Genomic DNA, 21,099 nt, shown 5'->3' with positions numbered 1-21,099 from the left:
CGCTGACACTGCACAGTTGAAGGGCGGCTCGTTTGAATTTGGACACCTTGAGGCAGTGATCTGATGTGGTGTGATGTATGTACCTGTGGTAGCCTCTGTCAGGATATTGCTATATGTGATTCTAGCCCCTTTGGGATGACAGGAAGCCCTAAGACTAGTAGTAGGAAGCTGCAGACGCAACCTAAGCTTATCGAGTGTCTCTGAAACAGAAGTAGATGGATGGACTAGGGATTAGACAAGATTAAGCTAATCACAGTGAGACATACCGTCGCTGGGTTTGCCCTAAGTTTGACAAGTGACAGGTATATATGTAGGTTGTGATTAACGGAAGTGGTGATATTGAGAATGTGCCAATCAACATCCTCGTCCCGAAGATATACAAAGCACTTCAATCTTATTCGTGCTGAGATCCCCCCAATCCAAAGTAACACCAGGATCGAGGTCTGGCAAGCCAGTGGTCCAGAAATTCGTGTGTGATCGGATGTGCAGATGGGCGCGTAACTTGCACCAATAGAGCCACAGAACGGGAGGATCTCCATCGTACTTCAACCTTCTCCATGGCTGGCGCTTCACACTATCACATCCAATCACTCAGTACCCGCCTTTCAATATGTCGCTCATACCCCCCTCTTCTTTCAGGATGTGTGTCACTCCGTCTCTTTCTGTAAAGGATTTGCAGTCCCCTTTGCGATCCGCCACTATGTTTAATAAAGATACTTAATCACTAGGTTTGTTATCTGGGGTCTATGAACAAGCAATGTTGCCGGTCCACATAATCCTTGCTGCTCTACTATCTCCTGTGGTTGCTGCTGGATCAGTATCCCAGGAACAGTCAAATCTCCTGATTCATATTCCGAACCTGAGCCGTCGGGCTGGCGGACACCCCACTACTTATACCTTGGACCAGTCTCTCCTCGCCATCCAAATCGGTGGGATTGTAGGAGCGTACGTGATCTTTGTCGCGATCCTCCTGACATTGCTCCTCTTTGTAGGGCGTCGTCTGAGGAGGACAGTGCAATCGTCCAACTTCTCGTTGCAGGTAGAGATGATGAAGCCTGTCAAGCCTCCGCCCAGTATGGACCCAAGTCCAGTCACCCCAATCTCTGCCAATCTTCCTAGTCCTCGTATGCCAAACGGCTTCAATCGATCCTGGAGCAGCTTGGGTAAGGGCCCACGATCTCATATAGCCAATAACAGCAGCGTGTCTACCATCGACGAGTCGGTGGTTGCATTAGACCGGCGCAGAGCGCAAGAAGAAATGGAAATGTTGTACGCCGCTGTTATGGAACACGATGAGCGGAGGGCAGCTGAGAAGGAGGCTACTCGAGAAGAGAGTGAGATTCATTCTCCGGATAGTGCTCAATCGAACCCGTTCACGGATCGTTCATCGAGACTGTCAGAAGCACCACCTCCCCCTCCTCCAGCAAAGATGCCAACGAGCCCGAGGGCCAGTTCTCGCCTGTCCAGAATCTCGTCGCTCTCCCTTTTCAACAGCAACTCTCACCCCGAGGCAAACACCGGCAAGCCGCGTACTCCCCGTACTCCTCGTATTCCTCTTCGGAAGCTACCAATTTCCTCCCCGGTGGGCTCCCCGGACGTGATGGCATCCAGGTCGTATGGGGAGGACCAGCCTCCCTTGACACCGCGATTCTACAACCCACCGCCTCCACCAACACCACCAGTGGTGACAATTCAAGGCACAGGCGAGAAGAGAGCGTCAAAGGGCTCGCGGGCGCAGCCCCGGCACCCTTGAGTTTGTCCGTGGCTGGCCACGGCTCATCCTCCTTGCCCTTCCGAGATGCCTACCCGCAACAGAGTGCGCCTGCCACCAAGACAACCGTCCTGGAGCGCCCCTTAAAACCTATGAATGGTCCTCGAACTGGGATGCCCACACCATACAGCCCGTATATGCCATTTACGCCAGTAACTCCGCTTACACCCAGTCGGATGGTCACCAAGCGGCAGAGGAAACGAGAAGCCAAGGAAAGCGGATTACGGGTTCTTAATGAGGATGATGTAGTCCGGGATAATGAAGATATGTGGGGGTTATAAACGAGGCATGATATTTTGATTGGTTCTTTGCCTTTTTGCCTTTGTTTTCTTGGCTTTTGAAGTTATTTTCTATTTTTCTTTTCTTTTCTTTTTTTTTTTTTTTTTGATTCGAGGCGTTTTCTGATGTTGCGGCGGAGGGGATATTCTAGAGTCCGGGGTTGATCAAGGCATTATATCGGACCTATGCCATGGCAAGCATAAATGATTGAATCACATAGAAAGAGAATATCGTGGCTACTGCGCAGGACGTACCGTGTACTCCGTAAAGGCATCGGGAAGGACTGGATGGGTCTCGTCTCCGCTCCGCTTTCATTATTCGCTCAGCCGGAGTCTTGACTGTCGTCATCACGGTCCTCAACGCCGACTCTCCGACCCTCTTCGGACCTCTTCATTCGATGCGATACTGATGCCAAGGTTGGTCAAGATGGCTTGCGTTTCTTTGCTATTTCTTTGCTAATGGTCCCGGCGCTTTATATAGTATGTGTCTGTTAATCTATCTCCGCTCAACCCCCCTGAGTCTAGCTCCGTTTTGGATGGCAGGTGAATTGTTGAATGTCCGTTCGCAGCCATCAGTCCTTATCAAGTCCGCCCGCCCACCACCATAACTCGGTCCCTCCTCCTCCAACCGTGGTACCACGTTTCCCTACAACAATAGCTTTTTCTTCTCCCCATGTTCACAATCCTTTTGTAAATTGTGGAGACAAGGATATCATACTGCACTCTTCCTCATGCCGTTGACCATCCTCTCTCAGGCACAGCTCCGCTCGCTGCTGCTATCGCTGACCCGCGACGAGATTATATCGCTGCAACAAAACCTAGCTCAGGCGCTACGAGAATACTCGACGGGAAATCAGGAACTGGGCTGCTCCGCTACCTATCAACCCCAAAGAACTGCCATCACCCGCAAGAATGGCTCCACAACGCTATTTATGCCCGCCAGTACCGGCCGCACCATCGGCATGAAAATGATCTCGCTCCAGGACGGGGGTACCGCGGGGTGTGCCGTCGAAACTGGGTTGGATATACCCGAGGGCGAGAAGACGGCGTCACGGAGTCGGCACGGATCGAGGAATTCCATGAGCTCGCTGTCATCCGACATGAGTGACTTGACCGTCTCGTCGCAGGAAGACGAAAGCTCCTCAGTCAGCTCTAGCAGCAAGTCGCTGCCGTCGGGATGTGTGAACAAACAACCGGTCAATTCTGGACTGTCCAACACAATGGGAGCATGGCCCTCAGCTGGTTCCCGAGACACTTCCCCACAGGGCAGCGTGACACTGCTTGACGAGCAAAGCATGCCATTTGGCTTGATCAATGCGCATGAGCTCACTCCATTCCGCACGGCACTAACGTCTACAATGATCTTCAACAAGCGCAAGCGAGTGCGCACAGTGGTAGTCTTTGGAGCAGGCAAGCAGGCTTACTGGCACATACGACTGGCACTGACATTGCGGGGATCGGAAATCAAACGGGTCTTCATCATCAATAGATCTTTCGATCGGGCAGCGGAACTTCTGCGAGACATCTATTCACCAGAGAACTCTAGTTGGCGGGGTGACGTGAAGTTTTCAGCTGTTAGCAGCGACTTCGTCGAGTACTCGCGCATCTTGCAGGATGCCCTGAACAAAGCTGATGCGATCTTCTGCTGCACTCCGTCTATTCAGCCACTCTTCCCTGGGGAGATACTCACATCACACGAAGCCCGCCGGAAAGGCCGACTGATCAGCGCCATTGGTTCGTACAAGCCACACATGACGGAGTTGCCTCCAGAGATCATACGCGACGAGGTCAAGGCACAGGGTTCGCATCGGCATTTCCACAAACACGTCAAGCGTAGCGGCGTTGTGGTTGTGGACAGTCTTGAGGCGGCTTTGAAGGAGGCCGGAGAGCTGATTCAAGCCGAGATCAAGCCGAATCAAGTTGTGGAGCTGGGCGAGCTGTTGATGGTGCGCTGTGCTGCCCAAGACCAGGACGAAGAGACGGACGATGGCAAAAGCTTACGCGAGTGGGCTGAGCGAGGCAATGTGATTTTCAAGAGTGTAGGGTTGGGACTGATGGACTTGGTCACCGGCGGGGATCTCGTTCAGCTGGCGCGGCAGCGGAATATTGGGACCCTGGTGGAAGAGTTCTGATTTCTTGTCTTTCCGGTTTCCTTTTTTTTTTTTTTTTATCTCTTCTTGATTGTATTTTCTTTTTCTGTATAGCTTAGTTTATTATTACCATACTAATAATGGATGGCTTATATTCGATCGTGTTTGTTTTCTTACACCAAAAAACTTGAACTGGAGGAAAGCTTAAATGTTGTTGCGTCATCCATTTTCTTCCCATTTTCTCTTTTGCAGGATCTCTGAACTGGATCCAATTTAACTCCCTTCTGGCGTGGGCATGAACTTCGTCGGAGGAATATCGGTGTGGTGATCCTAATCAAACAATGTTGCTGATCTGCAATTCATAGTTTGGTTGACTGATTGATTAGATCCTTTGTTTTTTCTTTTTCTCTTTTTTTTTTTCTTAGCGGGGAGATCAGTTGGCTGCGATGAGGGGCAATGGGGAGGATCATCCCACTCGCCTCCACGCCGGTCCTTTTTTGAATTCTGCACACCTCCCTTCTTAAGGCCCGTCGGTCCTTCGCCTGTCTCTTTTCCCATATCCCCATTCCTTTGGCTTGGCTAGAAAGGTCATCCCTCGTCATGCGCAACAACGTCTGCCACTTGCCTAACGGGCAGTTAATCTCAGTGTCGCCTGTGTTCGGTGGCTTGACCTTCAGGATCAATGATGCACACCTGGGTCGCTCCTTACTCCCTCCTGGATGGACGATCGTCTTGTATACTAGACAGCATACCCAGGAGAAGGAGAAATCTGATGGAGCGCGAGACCGAGCTCGCGAGACCGGAGGGAAGAGTGACGATCAGTCGCACAGCTCTCGATTCACAGCGCCGACCTTGCACGACGATTGCCTGTACCTCTCAGCCATCGTCAGCCCTCCAAATAGCGAATATAAACTCGCCACCTCCGCTTCACGCCAGATCGCCATGATGCTCTGGGTCACTCTCTGGTGGTACTTCCACGAGCCCGAACCCGACCTTCACCTTCAGACGGAGGCTTCGTCGCGCACGCCCGTAGCGGGCAGACCGAAGGGCGAATGGCGGGTCAATATCAAGCGTGAGGGTATCTTCAAGGGACGAAACGTGCTTCAGAAGCTGGAACGGATGGGGCTGATTGCCACCGAGGATTCATCCGTGGGGCCGGATGCCTTCGATAACGAGTCCTGGGAGGCGATGTTTGTGAGCCGACGCTCTTTCTGGCAGATCGATCCCCGTCTTTTCGTCTTCTCTCTGAGCCCTCCAAATATAGGCCAGAATGTACCCGGCTCGTCGCATCATACCCGCCAGCTATCGTCTCCAACCCGTGAGACGATGTACCTCGCTGATTCGGGTACCCCAACCAGTGACTTTGGCCACTACGCACCCAACGAAGGGCCGTTTGCTTCCAGCACCAATCTTCCAACTTACTACCCCCCGCCAGCCACTCAGTACACCTTCACAAACGGAGTCCGGCACCCAATCAGGCCCAAGCCACCGCACCAGGGAGACGTATTCTACATTCGATACATTCCCAGCGTCGGGCAATACCTCTCATTCCGTGTCCCGTACCTCCCCTCACAGAAGACTCAGGCACCGGGAGGAGCACCAAGTAAATCACATGCCTCTTCAGCCTCAACCAGTGACCCGTTGGTTTCGAACGCGCCTTCGGACCTCGACTACCTGCACAAGTGGATGAACGACCCAAGAGTCAGCGCAGCATGGGGAGAGGCCGGTCCCATCTCCCATCAGGAAGAATTTCTCCGCAACAACCTGAAAAGCCGACATAGCTTCCCGGTTATTGGATGCTGGGACGGCAAACCCTTCGGGTACTTTGAGATCTACTGGGTCAAAGAAGACCGTCTGGGACAGCTCATCGGGGGCGCCGACAATTACGACCGGGGAATCCACCTGCTGGTCGGAGAGCAGGAGTACCGTGGCGCGCACCGGGTGCAAATTTGGCTGAGCGCCTTGGTGCACTACTGCTGGCTCTCAGACCAGCGCACCGAGACAGTCATGCTAGAGCCTCGAGTGGACAACACAAAGTAAGCTATCCCCTCTCTAGCCCATCGCTATGCCCACAGAAAGACTAACCAAAAGAAAAACAAACAGGGTCCTCGAATACCTCCAAAAAGCAGGCTTCTACAAAGAAGGCGAAGTATGCTTCCCACACAAACAGTCCAACCTGATGAAAATCAAACGCGACAGCTGGGAAGCCCCTGCCATATAAAACACCCAAACACAAGAAGCACAAAATGATACTTAAAAGTGAAGAAGTACACCACAATCACGAGTCCTGACGGTTAAAACGAAACATTAGCATCGGTCAATGATATCTCATCTCTACTACAAAACCCTCCCCAAGTAAGGATAAGATAAGACCAGTCTAGAATCACCAACCGCTCATCCAAACCCCAAAGCGCAGGATGTGAACCCCACTCCCCTTGTATGGAGCACTGTGTACATATATCTCGATCGATGTGTTGATCGGAAAAGCCTGTGGTGGGGATCTCGCAATTGTGTTCCCATCATCCGCGAGGGAATTCCTCACACGTCGCGCTTTTCGGCTCCGATGGATCTAGCAGATTCTAGACCGTGCGGATCACATTCCTTGACTAATGTGGTGCGCATACGCTGTTGCTGGAGCGTGGCGGTTGAAATTCCTGGCACGGATTGTTTTTGTTGATCATTGTCGATCGGGAATCGACGCGCTGAGGGGTATGCAGTACAAGGATTAGCAGTGCGGGTTTCAACGGATGTCTACCCACACAGCGCTTAGGAGACACGAACAGAAATGCATGGCGACTCTGCTGTCTATTTATAGAATGTGGTATAAGAGCAATTTATTATAGCAGACTAGTCTGGAAGTGAGGGCATCATACATACATGCGTAGCAGATTTGTGGAGTGCGTGATATCTAAACAATCGGTACCAACGAAAGTGCCAATAGGAAATCGCAGTAACGAACGAGAGCTGGCATACATAAAGAAAATCATATAAGAACAACAACGCCAATGCGATGCAATATAAAACGAACGTAGACCTACCGGTGGGGTATTGCTGGATATCAAGGGGACGCTTTTCTGGCAAAACATGAGAAGCAAATTATCATTCTAGGTAACATTGGGGTGCTAGGATGGGAAAGGTAAAGGCGATGGTGTTAATTAATAGCTGAGACCAGCTCAGTTGGGAGGTAGGATGGTTAAACGTGAGAGCGCATTCGGCCACCCATGTAAGAGCCAGCGGCAGAAGCCAGGAATCGAGCGACGAATCCAGTGTGCCCAGCATGTCCGTTCATCCGAACCTTCTTGGTAGGCTGCTGAATTTCTTCCATCTTGGGGTTGGAAGCCGTCATTGAAGATACGGGTATATATCCGCAACTGAGAGATGGGCTACGCGCTCCATCTACCACTCGAATATCAGCCTCCATGCTGGTGATAGAGCTGGATGGGCGCAGACTAGCGGGGGTGGCATTTCGGGAACTTGGCGCAATGCTAGATGCGCGCGAGCTCAATGAAGGCACCGTATCCACTCGAGTCAAGGATGGCACATCCTGCGCAGATGGAGGGGAGACAGAGGCAGCGCTGCGGGTCGACGGGCGTCTCCGCGGACGATAGGGCTTGTGGCGATCAGTGTCTGCCAGGGAAGCTGGCGATGCGTTGGATGACATGGAAGACAGTGACCCAGACGATGCAGGGCTCGCAGGTAATCGCTGACGACGATGTACCGAGTTTGATCGACGAGCCTCAAGGCGAGCTTCCAATTTCTGACGACGAAGACGACAAGCAAGGAGTTCTGCGGAAGCCTGAAGACGGCGCCATTCGCGGGGCTGGCGCATCTCGGCTTCACGCTCTTGGACCTGGTACCGGTAACGAATGGGGGCCAAGAACGGTTCCAGGTGACAGAGCAGGTCCTCTTCAGTAACGCGGGTATCCCAATCCAGGAGGAACAGAAGCTGTCGCTCCATCAGGTTGACCTCTGGGAGGGAGAAGGCAAACCCCTCATAGCCCTTGACGGTAGTATAACGGGCCCAATGCTTGTTCTTTGGGCTAGAGTCATTTAGGTTCTTGGCTGCCAAGATGAGGGAAGCAAGAAAGATGCGATGAACAGTGCAGCGCATGCCTTTTGCGACAGGCGGGAGACGAGAACGTAAACGGGCCAGGTAGACTAGGGAGGTCATCAGGGTAGGAACCTGAACCTGAGAGCGGGTGACTAGCGAAGCGATAAACATTTCGACTGAGGGCAAAGGCGGAAGTTGAGAATCAACCGCATCCAATGGAGGTGTACTGGGAGGTGTTGGTTGACCATGAGCGCTGGCCGTGGTCACATGAGGTTCGCAGTGGATGACCTGTGAGGCTTGCATCGCTAGATGCGCCACCATCTCACGAGAGACTGGTAGTCGGACAAACTCATGGAGAGCAATTCGATTGAGATGTTGGAAGTGGTTCATTTGATCAGGTTGGCTGACTTGCTCCATGGCGGCGGTGGTATAGAACGGAGGGTAGGCCAGGGTGTGCATTTGGTAAAGGGAAAAAGAGGGGAACAGAACAGAGCGAGAGCAACGGATAAAAAGAGGCAATGTTTGCCTTGTAGACAAATTCTAAGGAATGTAAAACTAGGTATATTTAGGAGAGTCGCGAAAATTCCTGCCAGCAGGTAAGAGGAATGTTGAGGTTGTCGTGTCAACCTGATGGATCACCTTCCGAAGTATGGAGCGGCGGTAAGACAATATTGGACGGCAAGAAAATTAATTCAGTGATAATCAAATCGATCAATTAAGAGAGAAAATATGATAAGGAAAGACCTATGAAGAGACCGACCGATCGATATATAAAAAGAGAAGAGAGAGAGAAAGCTTGAAGTGTGTGAATGCCATGCTGAACACTGGCAGCGAGTGACTGACAGAATATAAGTATCTATTAGAAACTCAGAATGAGGGCAAGACATCCCCTGCGAGTGGATAGTTAGTTCAGTGGTTCAGAGGTTCAGTGGTTCAGAGGTGAAGGCTGGCAATGCTAGTATGCAAGGACGGCGGTTGGACGCGCATCGTGCATACCGGCCATCCACTCCCCCATGATCTCATTTGGCGCGCGACCCCAGGGGGGTGGATGATTGGCAATAAGCTCTCCATCAATCAGATCTTCGAACACGAGATACGATTCAATCAAGGGTTATCGACCTTTTTTCCTCGTCAAGTGGATGGCTCGCCACGAAGGCCTATTTCGGCGGTCGCGTTTTTTCCCCTACATCGTGGCGGGCTGTTCGCACGATCCTCTGGCGCGCATCCTGTCAAGAATCATGCGATGGTATGTATGACAGAATAGGGTACAATTCCTGACAATTGACACCCGAGGGGTTCGTCATGCTCCCTATGCCGGAGAAGGCGCGACTAGTGATGATCCTGTCCCGGGGGGGGTGGTGATTGCTGCCTGTTGAGATGTACTGTTGGTCACAGGTTTACTACAGAAGTGGAGGTTTGGTTGGTTTGGTTGGGTTTGGTTCCTGCAGGCGGTTAAGCGCCGACAGTGCAGACGCTGTAAATCCCTCGACTTAAGATCTTAAGATAGATACTTTCCCTACAGGTACCCTTAGCTACTAGTACGAGTTAGTCGCCTTTCTATAATTATACGGCGCCACTTCTAAACGCTTCGTTCCATCCGATGGTCTCATTAGACGCTGGACAGTTATATTTAGATGTTTCGACCTTGATTTCTAAATAAAACCTATATACTCAACAAGCTAGATGCCTCAGCTCCACAGGAGCGAGCGGGTAGAAGCACACAACCACAACTATTCACAATAAACCATGCAACAGACAACATGTACCCCTCTCGCCAAAACACGGGATGATTCAGACTCCTTCCTGAGGTATGTATATCCCGAACCATTTCCCCTCCATTCATCCCACGATCCCTGACGGTCCCTGAAACACGGCGCCTAGCATCGCCCCAAAGTATTTACAAAACTGTTATTAAACTTGCTGACAGGGTGGCAATTAGGCAACAGAGACAGAGTAGGAAGAGGTGGTGAACTTGACGTCGCTTCCGCTGAAGGGCTCAGTACCCGCCTGCACATGGGTCAGGTATTGGCTGGAAGGCAGGCCCTGTTCCTCTTGCAGATACTTGAGGAAATCGTTCAGGTCAGCCGAGAAATCCTCGGTCGTGGAGGAGGCGACGAAGCTGAACACTGTCATCTGCCGTTGGGGCCACTATACAAGGACCAGCTCTGTCCGCCCACGGTGGGGGTGGCAATCGTAGATCCGGTCGACGAGATAGGACCAGCACCGCCCAAGGCTGCCAACCAGATCATGATCTCGTACTCCTCATCTCCATCTGCGCTGGATGAGGTGAAGAGGTCATATGCGACATCAGCAACAATGTCGGAGCCAGTGTTCCTAAGGGAAGTTAGTACCCAACTAAATAAATCTAGTTGACATGACGACATACTGCCACTTCCATGTGCTGGGGATGCTGCTTAGCTGGCTCAGCTGAGTGGCCTCGAAGTTGTAGGCAACGTTGGCAAAGCTTTTGACCTGGCCGGCTCCACCGGTCCAGCTCCAGCTGGTGTGCCAGGCAATAGTGTTTCCGTTGTCCGAATCAAGGCCGGTGCATTGGCTACCACTGTCCGCGTTGGCCTCACCCCAGAGGTTGTTGTACAAAGTGAACTTGTCGGTAGTGGTGGTGTCCCATTGGCCACACATATCTGCCCGGCGGTTGAGGGCGGCAGCCGAGGCGAGGGAGCCGAGAACAAGAGGAGTGAACCTCATTTTGGATATGTCAAGTGATGGTTAAAACTGAATGTTTAGGTTTTCAGCTCGTTATTGGAGAGACACCTCTGGCTGACGATCCGGAGCTAGAAGCCGGTATATATACCTGCTCCTCTCGGAGATGTCCTCAGTTAGAAACACACTGAACCGTGGTTTAATCTCCGGTTAATTCGGCATATTGGGATTAGAGGATTGAGCCCCCGTGCCAGAGGGAACAAGCGCTGAATGGTGGCATAAATCAAGCGTTGAATGCGATGCGCCGGTGTTTGAAGTATCCGGCGGACCCGCTGAAGCGTGGAGCCATGGAGGTAAAGTTCTTCATCCTGAGACAGTCAACTCCATCAATTATCGCAAAGGAAATTAATTATCCGGTGAGCCACTATACGGGTGAACATCGGAGAGACAGGTTGGATGACGTTTGTCATTGTGTAATGAAGAAGACTGCACAATGACGATCTACGGAGTACAGACGGAGACAACTCCGTCTTCAAAGTGATTTTGAAGGAATGATGCACCAGATATAGCCTAACATAAGAGATCTGGCCAACAGAGAGATTTCCCGAGATTGAACTTGCTGAGTCGGTATTCGTGAATGTGATACCGGTAGTCATGGATGGTCAGGGGATATTCGGGAGTAGCTTCGCAAGAAATAGAGTAGAAGAATACTAGTAGTACGGTAGTAAAAAAACCCCCCACAAAGCCAAGACACCCAAATCCGGGCCGCGCTAAGCCCTTTCGGTGCCGCACTCCGCGGCCACCGGCGTTTGTTATTGTTGTTCCTGATCCATCTGACACTCTGATTCAATTTACATTCCTTCCATCTCCTGTCGCCTAACTAATTCCTCTGAAACCCGTTTGATCCAATTCGTTCCTCATGCGTACCCTCACCCTCTTGGCCACCTTACTGGCCGTTCTGGCCGGTCTGTACAATTACCTCAATGCGCGTCTCGAACAGTTTTACATCTTCGAACCCGGCCAGTTGCATGATCTCTCTCAGCGTGCAATTGCTGCCCACGGAAACGATACTCGCGCCGTTGTAAATTACATTGTCTCGGAGCTAGATGAGAAGGTCCCCGGAAGCCACCTGAACAAGGAAGAGGAATGGGTGTTCAATAACGCCGGCGGTGCCATGGGTGCCATGTATATTATTCATGCTAGTAAGCGGAATTCTTCTCCTTTTTCCGTCCTCCGAATCCTACAAATTGCTAACATTCAACCAGGTATCACGGAGTACTTGATTATTTTTGGTGCGGCTCTCGAACTCTTCCCTCTCCACACATCCCCTTTTATTTAGACCCATTTCCAACGGCTCGCCCATACAATGCCCCTCTTGCTAACCACATCGGAATTCAGGAACCGCAATCGGCACCGAAGGCCACACTGGCCGTCACACTGCGGATGATTACTTCAACATCCTTCAGGGTACCCAGCTTGCCTATGTCCCTGGATCCTACGAACCTGAGGTCTACCCTCAGGGCAGCGTGCACCATCTCAAGCGTGGTGAGGTGAAGCAATACAAGATGGATGCGTCCTGCTTCGCGCTGGAATATGCCCGTGGCTGGATCCCTCCCATGCTCTTCTTCGGATATGCCGATACTTTCTCCAGCACTCTGGATTTCCCTACCCTGTGGGCTACTTCTAGAATCACGGGCCGGGAGATGATCGCCAACTTGTTCAAGGGGAAGCTGTAAAGCCCTCCCGGTGTTTCTTGTACTCTCTTACAGTCCTCAATAAGCCAGATGTGATTGGGTCATGATTATGTATATTATAGGTATAGAAATACCAAAATTTTTAATTAGAATCAAACTGTGATTGTATTTTTCTTTGCAGTGAAGCATTTCTTGTTCTGCTTACTTTTGTTTGCAACATTTGAATTTTTCCTTCTCCGCAATGCAAACAAAGCAAACTCACAAGCCTATCATGGTTATCGATTATCACTGATTTTCTTCCCCTCCAAACCCAAAGCTAATTTTAATTAATTCTCAAAAATCAATTCAGAATGGCGCCCTCACCCTGTTTCCACTGTCAAACCAACCGGGCAGTAATCATCCGACCAAAAAACCGCGAAAAGCTCTGCCGAACCTGTTTCATCAACGTTTTCGAAACCGAAGTCCACGAAACAATCACCAGCACCTCCCTCTTCTACCCTGGGGAACGGGTCGCCATCGGTGCCAGCGGTGGAAAAGACAGCACCGTCCTTGCCTCCGTACTGAAGACCCTGAACGAGCGCTACAACTATGGCCTCGATCTCTGCCTCCTCTCCATTGACGAGGGTATCAAAGGCTATCGCGACGACAGTCTAGAGACAGTCAAACGCAATGCCGAGCAATATGACATGCCACTGGAGATCGTCGGGTACGACGAGTTATACGGGTGGACGATGGATCAGGTCGTGGCGCAGGTGGGCAAGAAAGGCAACTGCACATACTGCGGAGTGTTCCGACGCCAGGCGCTAGACCGCGGTGCGGCGCGATTAGGTATCAAGCATGTTGTTACGGGGCATAATGCGGATGATGTTGCGGAGACGGTTATGATGAATCTGCTGCGGGGTGATCTGCCGCGCTTGTCGAGGGGTACGAGTATCGTTACAGATTCGGCTGCGTCAGATATCAAACGCAGTAAGCCTTTGAAGTATGCGTATGAGAAGGAAATCGTGCTCTATGCCCACCATAAGCAGCTGGATTATTTCAGTACCGAGTGTATCTACTCGCCTGAGGCGTTTCGGGGTAGTGCGCGGACACTGATTAAGGATTTGGAGAAGATTCGGCCCAGCTCGATTTTGGATATTGTTAAGAGTGGGGAGGATATGGCGGAGCTTGTCCCTGCGGAGGTTAAGGGTAAAGCCTGTGCTAGGGCTGCGGATGATGAGTCGGCTGGCGGATGTGGCAGCCAGAATGGCCGGACGCGTGGTGGTGAGATGGCGGAGATGGAAAAGAAATTGGCTGATGATGAAGCGGCGGAGTCGAGAGAGGTTGAGATCAAGCTGCCCGCACAGAGTATTCCCCTTCCTCGTAAGAAGCAGAACAAGGGAATCAAGGGCTCAACGCAGAAGACCATAAAGACGCAAACGATGGGCACATGCGAACGGTGCGGATATATATCGAGTCAGAAGATTTGCAAGGCATGCACCCTACTCGAAGGACTGAATAAGAACCGGCCCAAGACCGCGATCGAAGTGGGCGTGGGATTGGAAGATGAAGAAAGCAGCAGCACACTCATGCGGCAGATGGAAAAAGTCCAATTGGGTGGCTGAGTCCACCTGTCATCAAACAATTCTTTCCGTCGTAGATCCCCAGATCACTATATACAGACACATGTACGGGCTACCGCTGTCACCGATGGCCGACAAACGTCGTCCACACATAAAGCCCGTCATCCAGCGCAGAGAGTACCCTCCGCGACACCACACGGCCCACTATATATATATGTATATATATATATATGGCGCAAAAGCAAAGACATCACGAAGACAGACGCACAAGGAATGAACGGACTTCACGAGTTATACACTCAGTCAGTCAGATACCATAGAATAATATACAATCTATAAATGACACAATGGCACAATTCATATAAGACACCCGAACTCCACGTATATATGAACCCATAAGTCTACCGCCATAGCTTTTTCTTTTCCCACCACACCCCCCATCCACCACGTGCAACCAGTTACACCCCTAAATATTTCACTCCCCCTTCTGGTCCTTAGCCTCAATAGGCAAATTCAATCCGACCCGTCTAGCCGTAAGCCTAATCTTCTCTTGCTCATCCAGCGTCATGCCCGGGTTGTACCGTTCAACAAGCGCAATATATTGGCGCTGTGCGCGCGCATACTGCGCCACCTGCTCCGCCTCCTGTATATGAGTATTCAGCGTTTCTTCATTCGCCGATTTAATATGGTCGCGGTAGAGCTCGCGGATGCGGTTGTGGAGGGGCGTTGGGTTTGAGAGGCTGCGGCGTGGGAGTTCGCGGAGGAGGGCGCGGTAGGTTGATCTTGCCTGGGCTTGGAGGGACATTTTGTGTTTTCTTTCTTTTTCTTTTTTTGGTAAAATAAAGGGGAATGATGTTTGGCTTTGGCTCTTTGTCTTTGTCTATATTGGGTGGTTTGGAAGTGTTGAGGAGCTTATTTGGTTGGTGGTTGTGGTGGATCGTTCAGTGATGTCTGCTATCTGGATGGGGTCACGTGATGCTATCGGGATAATTTATGTGTATGAGATAGAGCTATGTTAGATGTAACAGGAATAATATATTTAGACATATCGATATGTATGTACATCATAGACCAGACGATCGTCATCATTCATCAGGCATCTCGTCAGTACAAATGTATGACTGGGTCATGTAATCGTTACCCTCATGGACATAGATAGATGACCAAAAAAATTTGAGAAAAGAGGAATCTTCCATCATGCCCTTTTACGACCGTAACCAGCCGAACTTTTTGCGTCCCGTGTCGCCACCAGCGGAGGGCTCGATCTGGGAACTGCGTGCATATAAATCCTAGGCAAGTTAGCAAATCGTAGAAATAAAACGTTAGGGGAGGGGGGGTGGGAAAGCTAACCTCATCGTCACCCGATAGTTTGATGTCGAGTACCAGTCTGGCTGCGTCCTCATACCTCTGTAGATGAGGATAAGGCGTCTTCTGGCTGCGCTGAATACCCAATACAACCTCCCCCATCACCTCAAATTTCCGCCAGTTGATCCTAGACTTGTTATCTCCTACAAATGTTCGGTTCCCCTCTTCAGCGGAGACCAGATCTCGCCGATGCAGTGGTAGGAATGGGATCCTTTCTGAGAAGGTATTGTCCCATGCTAGGCGATATGCAAAGTGGCTCTTTTGTGTCCCCATGAGGATGACCAGCCTCATAAAATCTTTTTGCGTTTGAATAGGCACGGAATCGCGCGTTTGCGACAGTCGATGCACCGGTGTTCCGTTGATTCCGGCGATTACTGCACCGAGAGAATTATAGTTATTTAATCGACGCAGTTTCTGGTAGAGGGTCAGTGCAAGAAGAAAATGTGAGTGATAGAGAAACTCACTTGTGCAACATTCATGAACTTTTCTAATGCTTTCGCTCGGTGCTTAGGCTTGTCCCGGAAGAGGATAACACTAGCAACGAAAAATGCTAGATGATTGAACTGTTTGATCATCCGATTGACATGCTTTAAACTCTTTATCTTGTCTTTGTCCGGCCCAGAGATGCTGACATGCCGCACAAGATCCCGTGGCCGGAAAGAGTTGAACATGATCCAGTCAATCCGGGTTAATTCGCGCGCGAAGTCTTCATCAGGTATTTCGATGAATTGTCGCCATTGCATCTTTGACAATGATAGTCGAGGGGTAAGTTCCAGATTTTGAGATTCCTTCTGTGCAGCCTCCATGCTCAAAAATGTGAACGACTGGCTCGACACGGTACCAGGTTTCTCGAAGGTGGCCGAGTTCGAAAGCTTCGAAGATGGATCTGACGCGCCTTCACTAAGATCTAACGCACTCATGTTGTATATAGGGTCTTCTTCCTCTTCATTCTCCTCGCCTTCGTCGAACGTCGATCCGCCAAGGAACAAGGATGGTGAGCTCCGACCGGAGTTATTGAGGAAAGTCTCGTGCCCGTCAAATTCATCAACGTCGCCATCTCTGAATGGCCAACCTACATCATCATCATCTGCATTATTCTCAAGATAAGACCCAACCTCCTTTGCAGCAAACATGTAAAAGTGACTCTTTTCCAGAGTAGAGACAAAATCCGTAATCCGCTTGCGGGTCTTAGGGTAGGCTAGGTCGCCTGGATACTCCGATACCCAGGTGGACATAATATTAAGTAACCTCAGCTGATCCGCAATGCGAGTCAGTTGATCGGTAAAATTCTTCTCGTTCCGTTCAAATCGGTTGATAAGTGCATTCAACAAAGTGGACGGTGCGGCAAACTTGCGGTAAAGGCAGAGGAATATAGACGCGAATTTGGAGTCCTGCTTCGACATTGGTTGTGCAACAAGGCGATCAACGAGTTCATCGAACGTGAATCCGGCATCATTCGAAGATCCATTGGAAGATCCTTCGCTCAACGCCTTTTCTTTGCTTTCCGGACTCGAGGGAGCGCTAGCTGGCCCTTCCATTCCGTTGTCCATATCTAGAAAGCTGTTGAAGGCATCTGAGCCACCACTATTCCGCCAGGCTGTATGAAGCCGCTGCTGCCGACCGTCATCCTTCGCCGGTGACTCCGCCGTTGATGTTTTGTGTGGATTCAATCGAGTCCCTGAAGGAGGTGTATGTGGTCGCACCGGACACGAATTGATCCGGGAGAATCGTAAGCCTTGTGCATTGGAGGCCAGGTTTGAAGAATTCGAGGGGTCGGTGGACTGACGGTCTTCACCGTACCCATCGACTCCCGGTTCAAAGGTACTAGTGATAGGGCCGCCCGCGGCTCCAGTTAATGCAGCCGTGGGGTTTTCAGAGTTGGCACGGCTGTGATGCCAGTCCTGTGTGGAGGGTTTTTTAAATGAGTACGAGTAACCAGTGGTGTCTAAAAGATTGTTAGTATCCAGTCTGCTCTGAACCAGCAAGTAGTAGGCAGCGAAAGGCGGATTGCACGCCGCGACGCCGACATCCTGAAGATCGGCGGCCGACTAGGGAGGACGCGAACGCTAGTCTCAGGCCGCGCCACGGAACTAGCGAGAACGTGGCGGACCGCTCAAAGGGGGTTTGGCCAAGAAATATGAGATAGGAATTTAGAAAACAACGGTACAGTCCAGAAGTTTCTTCCCGTTCTCATTCCCTCTATGAGGGGTGCATAAAACAAAGGGTACTACAGTATTGATGGGGTGAAGTTGTTGGCAGGCTTACCGTATTTACTGTTGATAACTTCACGCAGAACCATTGAAATGCACATCTTTTGCGACCGCGGCGACTCCGGAGATGTCTTGTGAATCTGATAGTTCTTCAACGCAGGCTCGAGCGGTCCATCTGGTGCTTGAATGTCGCATTTGCTGGCGACCAATACAGACGGAAATGCAAATGCTGCCAAGGTGTCTATACAGGAAATCAGTATATGCGCCGGCGAGGCACAATAAACTTGCAAACATTATTAGGGATAGTAAAGAAAAGCCACATACCCAACAACCTTGTAAGTTCAGGGAGACCTACAGACCGTGTCACATCATGGACAACAAGAGCGCCGTCTACTGGCGGGGAATCGTTTCCAACTCGTGGCCATTCCAGGAGGCCATCATTCCCGATTGATATCTCCTTCGTATTCATCTCCAATAGGCGGACGAGATACACAGTCCCGTCCAACGACATCTTCTTCGTAGTCGCTCGTGACGAAAGGGGCTGTTTCATATCCAAGGCACTCTGAATAAACGTTGTTTTACCTACTTTATCTTGGCCAACGACGGCAATGGTAACGAGGGGAAAGCTTGGCTTCGACGAGATCTGCACAGTGCATCATGGTTAGAAACGATGCGCTTTCCCGGATCTTGCAACACAGATGGTTTTGGCTGTACCTCATCACCAGCACGGGTAGGTGGAACTCCATTCTTTCCGGAGGATCCCATGTTGTCCTCTTCTTCTATAACAGGTGGCTCAATCTTACTCCCGGTCTCTATCGCCACTTTGGAAGAATCAAGTTTGTGCAGACCACCAGCAGGGGCGGAAATTGTTCGACCTGGAAGACCGGGCCGTTGCGGAATGAACACGGCTTGGGCTTTGTCGCTAGATGACCGCTCTCGTCGCGGTGTCTGGGAGGTCATAATGGGTGATGCTCACGCGAACCCAGCGCGGCGGCGTTAGGGAATATCCGATACAGCAAACAAGGTCCGACAGCGCAAGGTCCAACTGCTGCTACGTGAGTAAGTGAAGCAGGCACGGCAGCTCATCCATTGTCGCTCGCAACCCGGACTGAAAGTTATCGGAGTATTTGCAATCGACGGTATTGTTTAAAGCGATCCCAAGGACGGTCGGCAGTTTGATCCTTTGATTTCCTCTAACACGGGTGTCAATTCCTTATGCTTTCCTCTCCTCTCTCTCTCTCCCTTTTTTTTGGTTTTTATGCTGTGATGCTTCTCAAGCCGAACACCGGAGGGGGAACTAGACGCAAACAAATCCAAAATTAGTACTGAGAAATCCAGTATCCACAGGTCAGAGTTGGACAGAATCTCACAAGAGAATGCTAGTGACGTTGAGAACAAATACTTTTTATGCTGGGGAGGAGCTTCAGTGGTCGTAAGATCAGCCGACGGCGAGTTTGCGCGCAACAGACCGAGCGATGTCACTGGCCCGACAGAGCCCCAGAAAACGATGGAGAAGCTGGTCGGAAGAAAGCTGGACAGTTATTAAAATTAGAAACACACGCACGTACGCACGAGTGCCCTGTCGGCGAATCAATCAGATGAAGAGAGAAAAACAAAGAGGACCCATCGATGTCGACCTGCCAGGGAAATACCTTGTACAGGAAAAGATAGACTAGTCTAACTTCTGCGTACTTCAAAGGCGTTGTGCGCCCGTCCGGGTTGGGATCTTCACACCGCGTGGGAAGCCGACGGGACCCTTCAACAAGTTGGTCTTATAGGGAGGAACATGGTTTTTAACCTGGTTTTTTTTTTCTATGTATGGGAAGAGCAAAATAAAAAATAAATAGTAAAAACTATAGTCAGCTTGAAACTTAATGAGGAAAAGGCCAGTTAAAATAAAACACAAACAAAATACAAAAAATGAGAAAACTCAAGTGACTACTCCATAAATGACTCGAATACAAAAAGGGCCTCGGAGGCCACCGGGAGACATTAATGGCCATGTGTGATACAAACAATGAGACGGTAGCTTTATGGTCTCTCCGAATCAGGATGGGAGAATGGGAATCAGACATCTCATTGCTGCAAAATCCCCCCTTAGGAGGTGATCATTCCCATGGACTTTACAACCCTGATACTAGTAGACACATGCCATACCACATAGTAAGCAATACAGATAACTAGTTATGAACAACCTAGGTGTTGTTGCTAATAGCCTAATATAGGTAGTAGGTACAGGAGTATACTATGCCTAGGCATACATATTAAGACACATGTTCTCCATAGGAAAGTCCGTACCGAACCCTACCTACTACGAGTCTACAACCATCACCTATTAACAACCTCTTTTCAACTACGGCCTTGTTTCTCCATGGGATGCTCACGAGGCAACTAGACCCGCCCAATAACCCATCTCTCAAGTCCTATTCTTTCCCCTTAAGGACTCGCTTACCATTGGGGGTCCTATGATGGGTGTATCGTTGTGGTCAGGGATACGCTAAGACCATAGTTAGTTCGGGACGGTTTCACTTCGTCAAATGAAGGCCGCGTTGCACGACCTTCCCCACGAGTGGACGGGGGGCTTGGATCCAGACCAATAATGAACGGACTGCTCGATTCCAATCCTAGACTCACATCAACTCATGTTCTCCAGAGGGTCTGTGTGCCTTTCCAAGGTTGGATCAATGAAGGTAGAGGATTCAATTGATTCGGTACTTGCTGATTCATTAGTACTCAGGCACTTATTCAATGACATTCCGAAGCTCCATACGGAGTAGGCCGCGCGGATATTTTCGCCTATCACCAACCTCCAAGCACTAAAGGAAGTAAGTGTACTCCGTATTTACCTATCTATCACACATATCACAAAACTTTGGTTCAGCTACACGGCGTCAACCTAGTTCGCGTCAACACCAGCGGCTTTGTGTGGCCCAGCCTCAAGCGGATCTGTCAATTAAAACTGCCTTAGTCTCTGTCAGACAGCCAGTCAAACGAAGGTCATTTAAATTTTTATGGGGAATATCGTGCGTTGGTTTATGCCGAAGATGGCCCGAGTGTCGACAAGAAGTCCTCGAACGGAGTACGTCCCTCCGCTATGGCGATGCAGGCCATAGTCATTTTGTTTATTCCAGCCTTTCTAAAGTGGTAGGTAGTGTTTTAAGCTTATATGTCTAAGACAACAATTTTCGTCTGATCGCCTAGCAGTGGAACGGACGCGGATTTGACAGTCGGATCAGTTAATATGCGTATCCCCAAACCCTTAACCTTTTACTTGAATACTGATCGTTTGGTTTCTTCTTCATGGATCGCTGAGGTGTACTATACATCAGCCAAGGTTATCACGAATATACCCTGTCCCCTGCTGAGGAAGGTTCCGAGGTGAAGGGTGGTCGGTTTATTGACTGGTTTTTCCCCCAG

General features: G+C 50.2%; 9 protein-coding genes across 9 annotated transcripts; 5 read left to right on the top strand and 4 right to left on the bottom strand.

The window, feature by feature from the left end:
* Positions 1 to 757: 757 nt before the first annotated feature.
* ABOM_002254 (uncharacterized protein) lies at positions 758 to 2,052 on the top strand (the record flags this gene model as incomplete). Its single annotated transcript, XM_022529384.1, has 2 exons — positions 758 to 1,371; positions 1,425 to 2,052. The coding sequence occupies 2 exons, from the start codon at positions 758 to 760 to the stop codon at positions 2,050 to 2,052; spliced, it is 1,242 nt and encodes a 413-aa protein (XP_022392849.1).
* Positions 2,053 to 2,780: 728 nt separating this feature from the next.
* ABOM_002253 (putative proline utilization protein PrnX-like) lies at positions 2,781 to 4,181 on the top strand (the record flags this gene model as incomplete). The annotated part of the gene is made up of 1 exon (XM_022529383.1): positions 2,781 to 4,181. The coding sequence occupies one exon, from the start codon at positions 2,781 to 2,783 to the stop codon at positions 4,179 to 4,181; it is 1,401 nt and encodes a 466-aa protein (XP_022392806.1).
* Positions 4,182 to 4,739: 558 nt separating this feature from the next.
* Positions 4,740 to 6,360, top strand: ABOM_002252 (GNAT family N-acetyltransferase; the record flags this gene model as incomplete). Its single annotated transcript, XM_022529382.1, has 2 exons — positions 4,740 to 6,175; positions 6,243 to 6,360. 2 exons carry the CDS (start codon positions 4,740 to 4,742, stop codon positions 6,358 to 6,360), a joined length of 1,554 nt encoding a protein of 517 aa, XP_022392855.1.
* A 972-nt stretch (positions 6,361 to 7,332) lies between these two features.
* ABOM_002251 (cyclin family protein) lies at positions 7,333 to 8,607 on the bottom strand (the record flags this gene model as incomplete). Its single annotated transcript, XM_022529381.1, has 1 exon — positions 7,333 to 8,607. The coding sequence occupies one exon, from the start codon at positions 8,605 to 8,607 to the stop codon at positions 7,333 to 7,335; it is 1,275 nt and encodes a 424-aa protein (XP_022392854.1).
* Positions 8,608 to 10,125: 1,518 nt separating this feature from the next.
* On the bottom strand, positions 10,126 to 10,896 carry xgeA (putative endoglucanase; the record flags this gene model as incomplete). The annotated part of the gene is made up of 3 exons (XM_022529380.1): positions 10,126 to 10,309; positions 10,345 to 10,524; positions 10,577 to 10,896. The coding sequence occupies 3 exons, from the start codon at positions 10,894 to 10,896 to the stop codon at positions 10,126 to 10,128; spliced, it is 684 nt and encodes a 227-aa protein (XP_022392853.1).
* An 874-nt stretch (positions 10,897 to 11,770) lies between these two features.
* erg2 (C-8 sterol isomerase ERG2) lies at positions 11,771 to 12,587 on the top strand (the record flags this gene model as incomplete). Its single annotated transcript, XM_022529379.1, has 3 exons — positions 11,771 to 12,053; positions 12,117 to 12,143; positions 12,250 to 12,587. The coding sequence occupies 3 exons, from the start codon at positions 11,771 to 11,773 to the stop codon at positions 12,585 to 12,587; spliced, it is 648 nt and encodes a 215-aa protein (XP_022392823.1).
* A 308-nt stretch (positions 12,588 to 12,895) lies between these two features.
* On the top strand, positions 12,896 to 14,149 carry ABOM_002248 (putative PP-loop ATPase superfamily protein; the record flags this gene model as incomplete). The annotated part of the gene is made up of 1 exon (XM_022529378.1): positions 12,896 to 14,149. The coding sequence occupies one exon, from the start codon at positions 12,896 to 12,898 to the stop codon at positions 14,147 to 14,149; it is 1,254 nt and encodes a 417-aa protein (XP_022392879.1).
* Positions 14,150 to 14,582: 433 nt separating this feature from the next.
* On the bottom strand, positions 14,583 to 14,912 carry ABOM_002247 (LYR motif-containing protein; the record flags this gene model as incomplete). The annotated part of the gene is made up of 1 exon (XM_022529377.1): positions 14,583 to 14,912. The coding sequence occupies one exon, from the start codon at positions 14,910 to 14,912 to the stop codon at positions 14,583 to 14,585; it is 330 nt and encodes a 109-aa protein (XP_022392880.1).
* A 400-nt stretch (positions 14,913 to 15,312) lies between these two features.
* On the bottom strand, positions 15,313 to 18,642 carry ABOM_002246 (putative Ras guanyl-nucleotide exchange factor RasGEF; the record flags this gene model as incomplete). The annotated part of the gene is made up of 6 exons (XM_022529376.1): positions 15,313 to 15,396; positions 15,458 to 15,886; positions 15,937 to 17,417; positions 17,738 to 17,923; positions 18,007 to 18,325; positions 18,397 to 18,642. The coding sequence occupies 6 exons, from the start codon at positions 18,640 to 18,642 to the stop codon at positions 15,313 to 15,315; spliced, it is 2,745 nt and encodes a 914-aa protein (XP_022392824.1).
* Between the last annotated feature and the right edge of the window lie 2,457 nt (positions 18,643 to 21,099).

Source organism: Aspergillus bombycis (genome assembly GCF_001792695.1).
Source record: "Aspergillus bombycis strain NRRL26010 chromosome Unknown contig00011, whole genome shotgun sequence".
NCBI classification, from domain to species: Eukaryota; Fungi; Ascomycota; class Eurotiomycetes; order Eurotiales; family Aspergillaceae; genus Aspergillus; species Aspergillus bombycis.
Note: the sequence above shows the minus strand (reverse complement) of the source record. Positions and strands in the feature narration are given on the sequence as shown.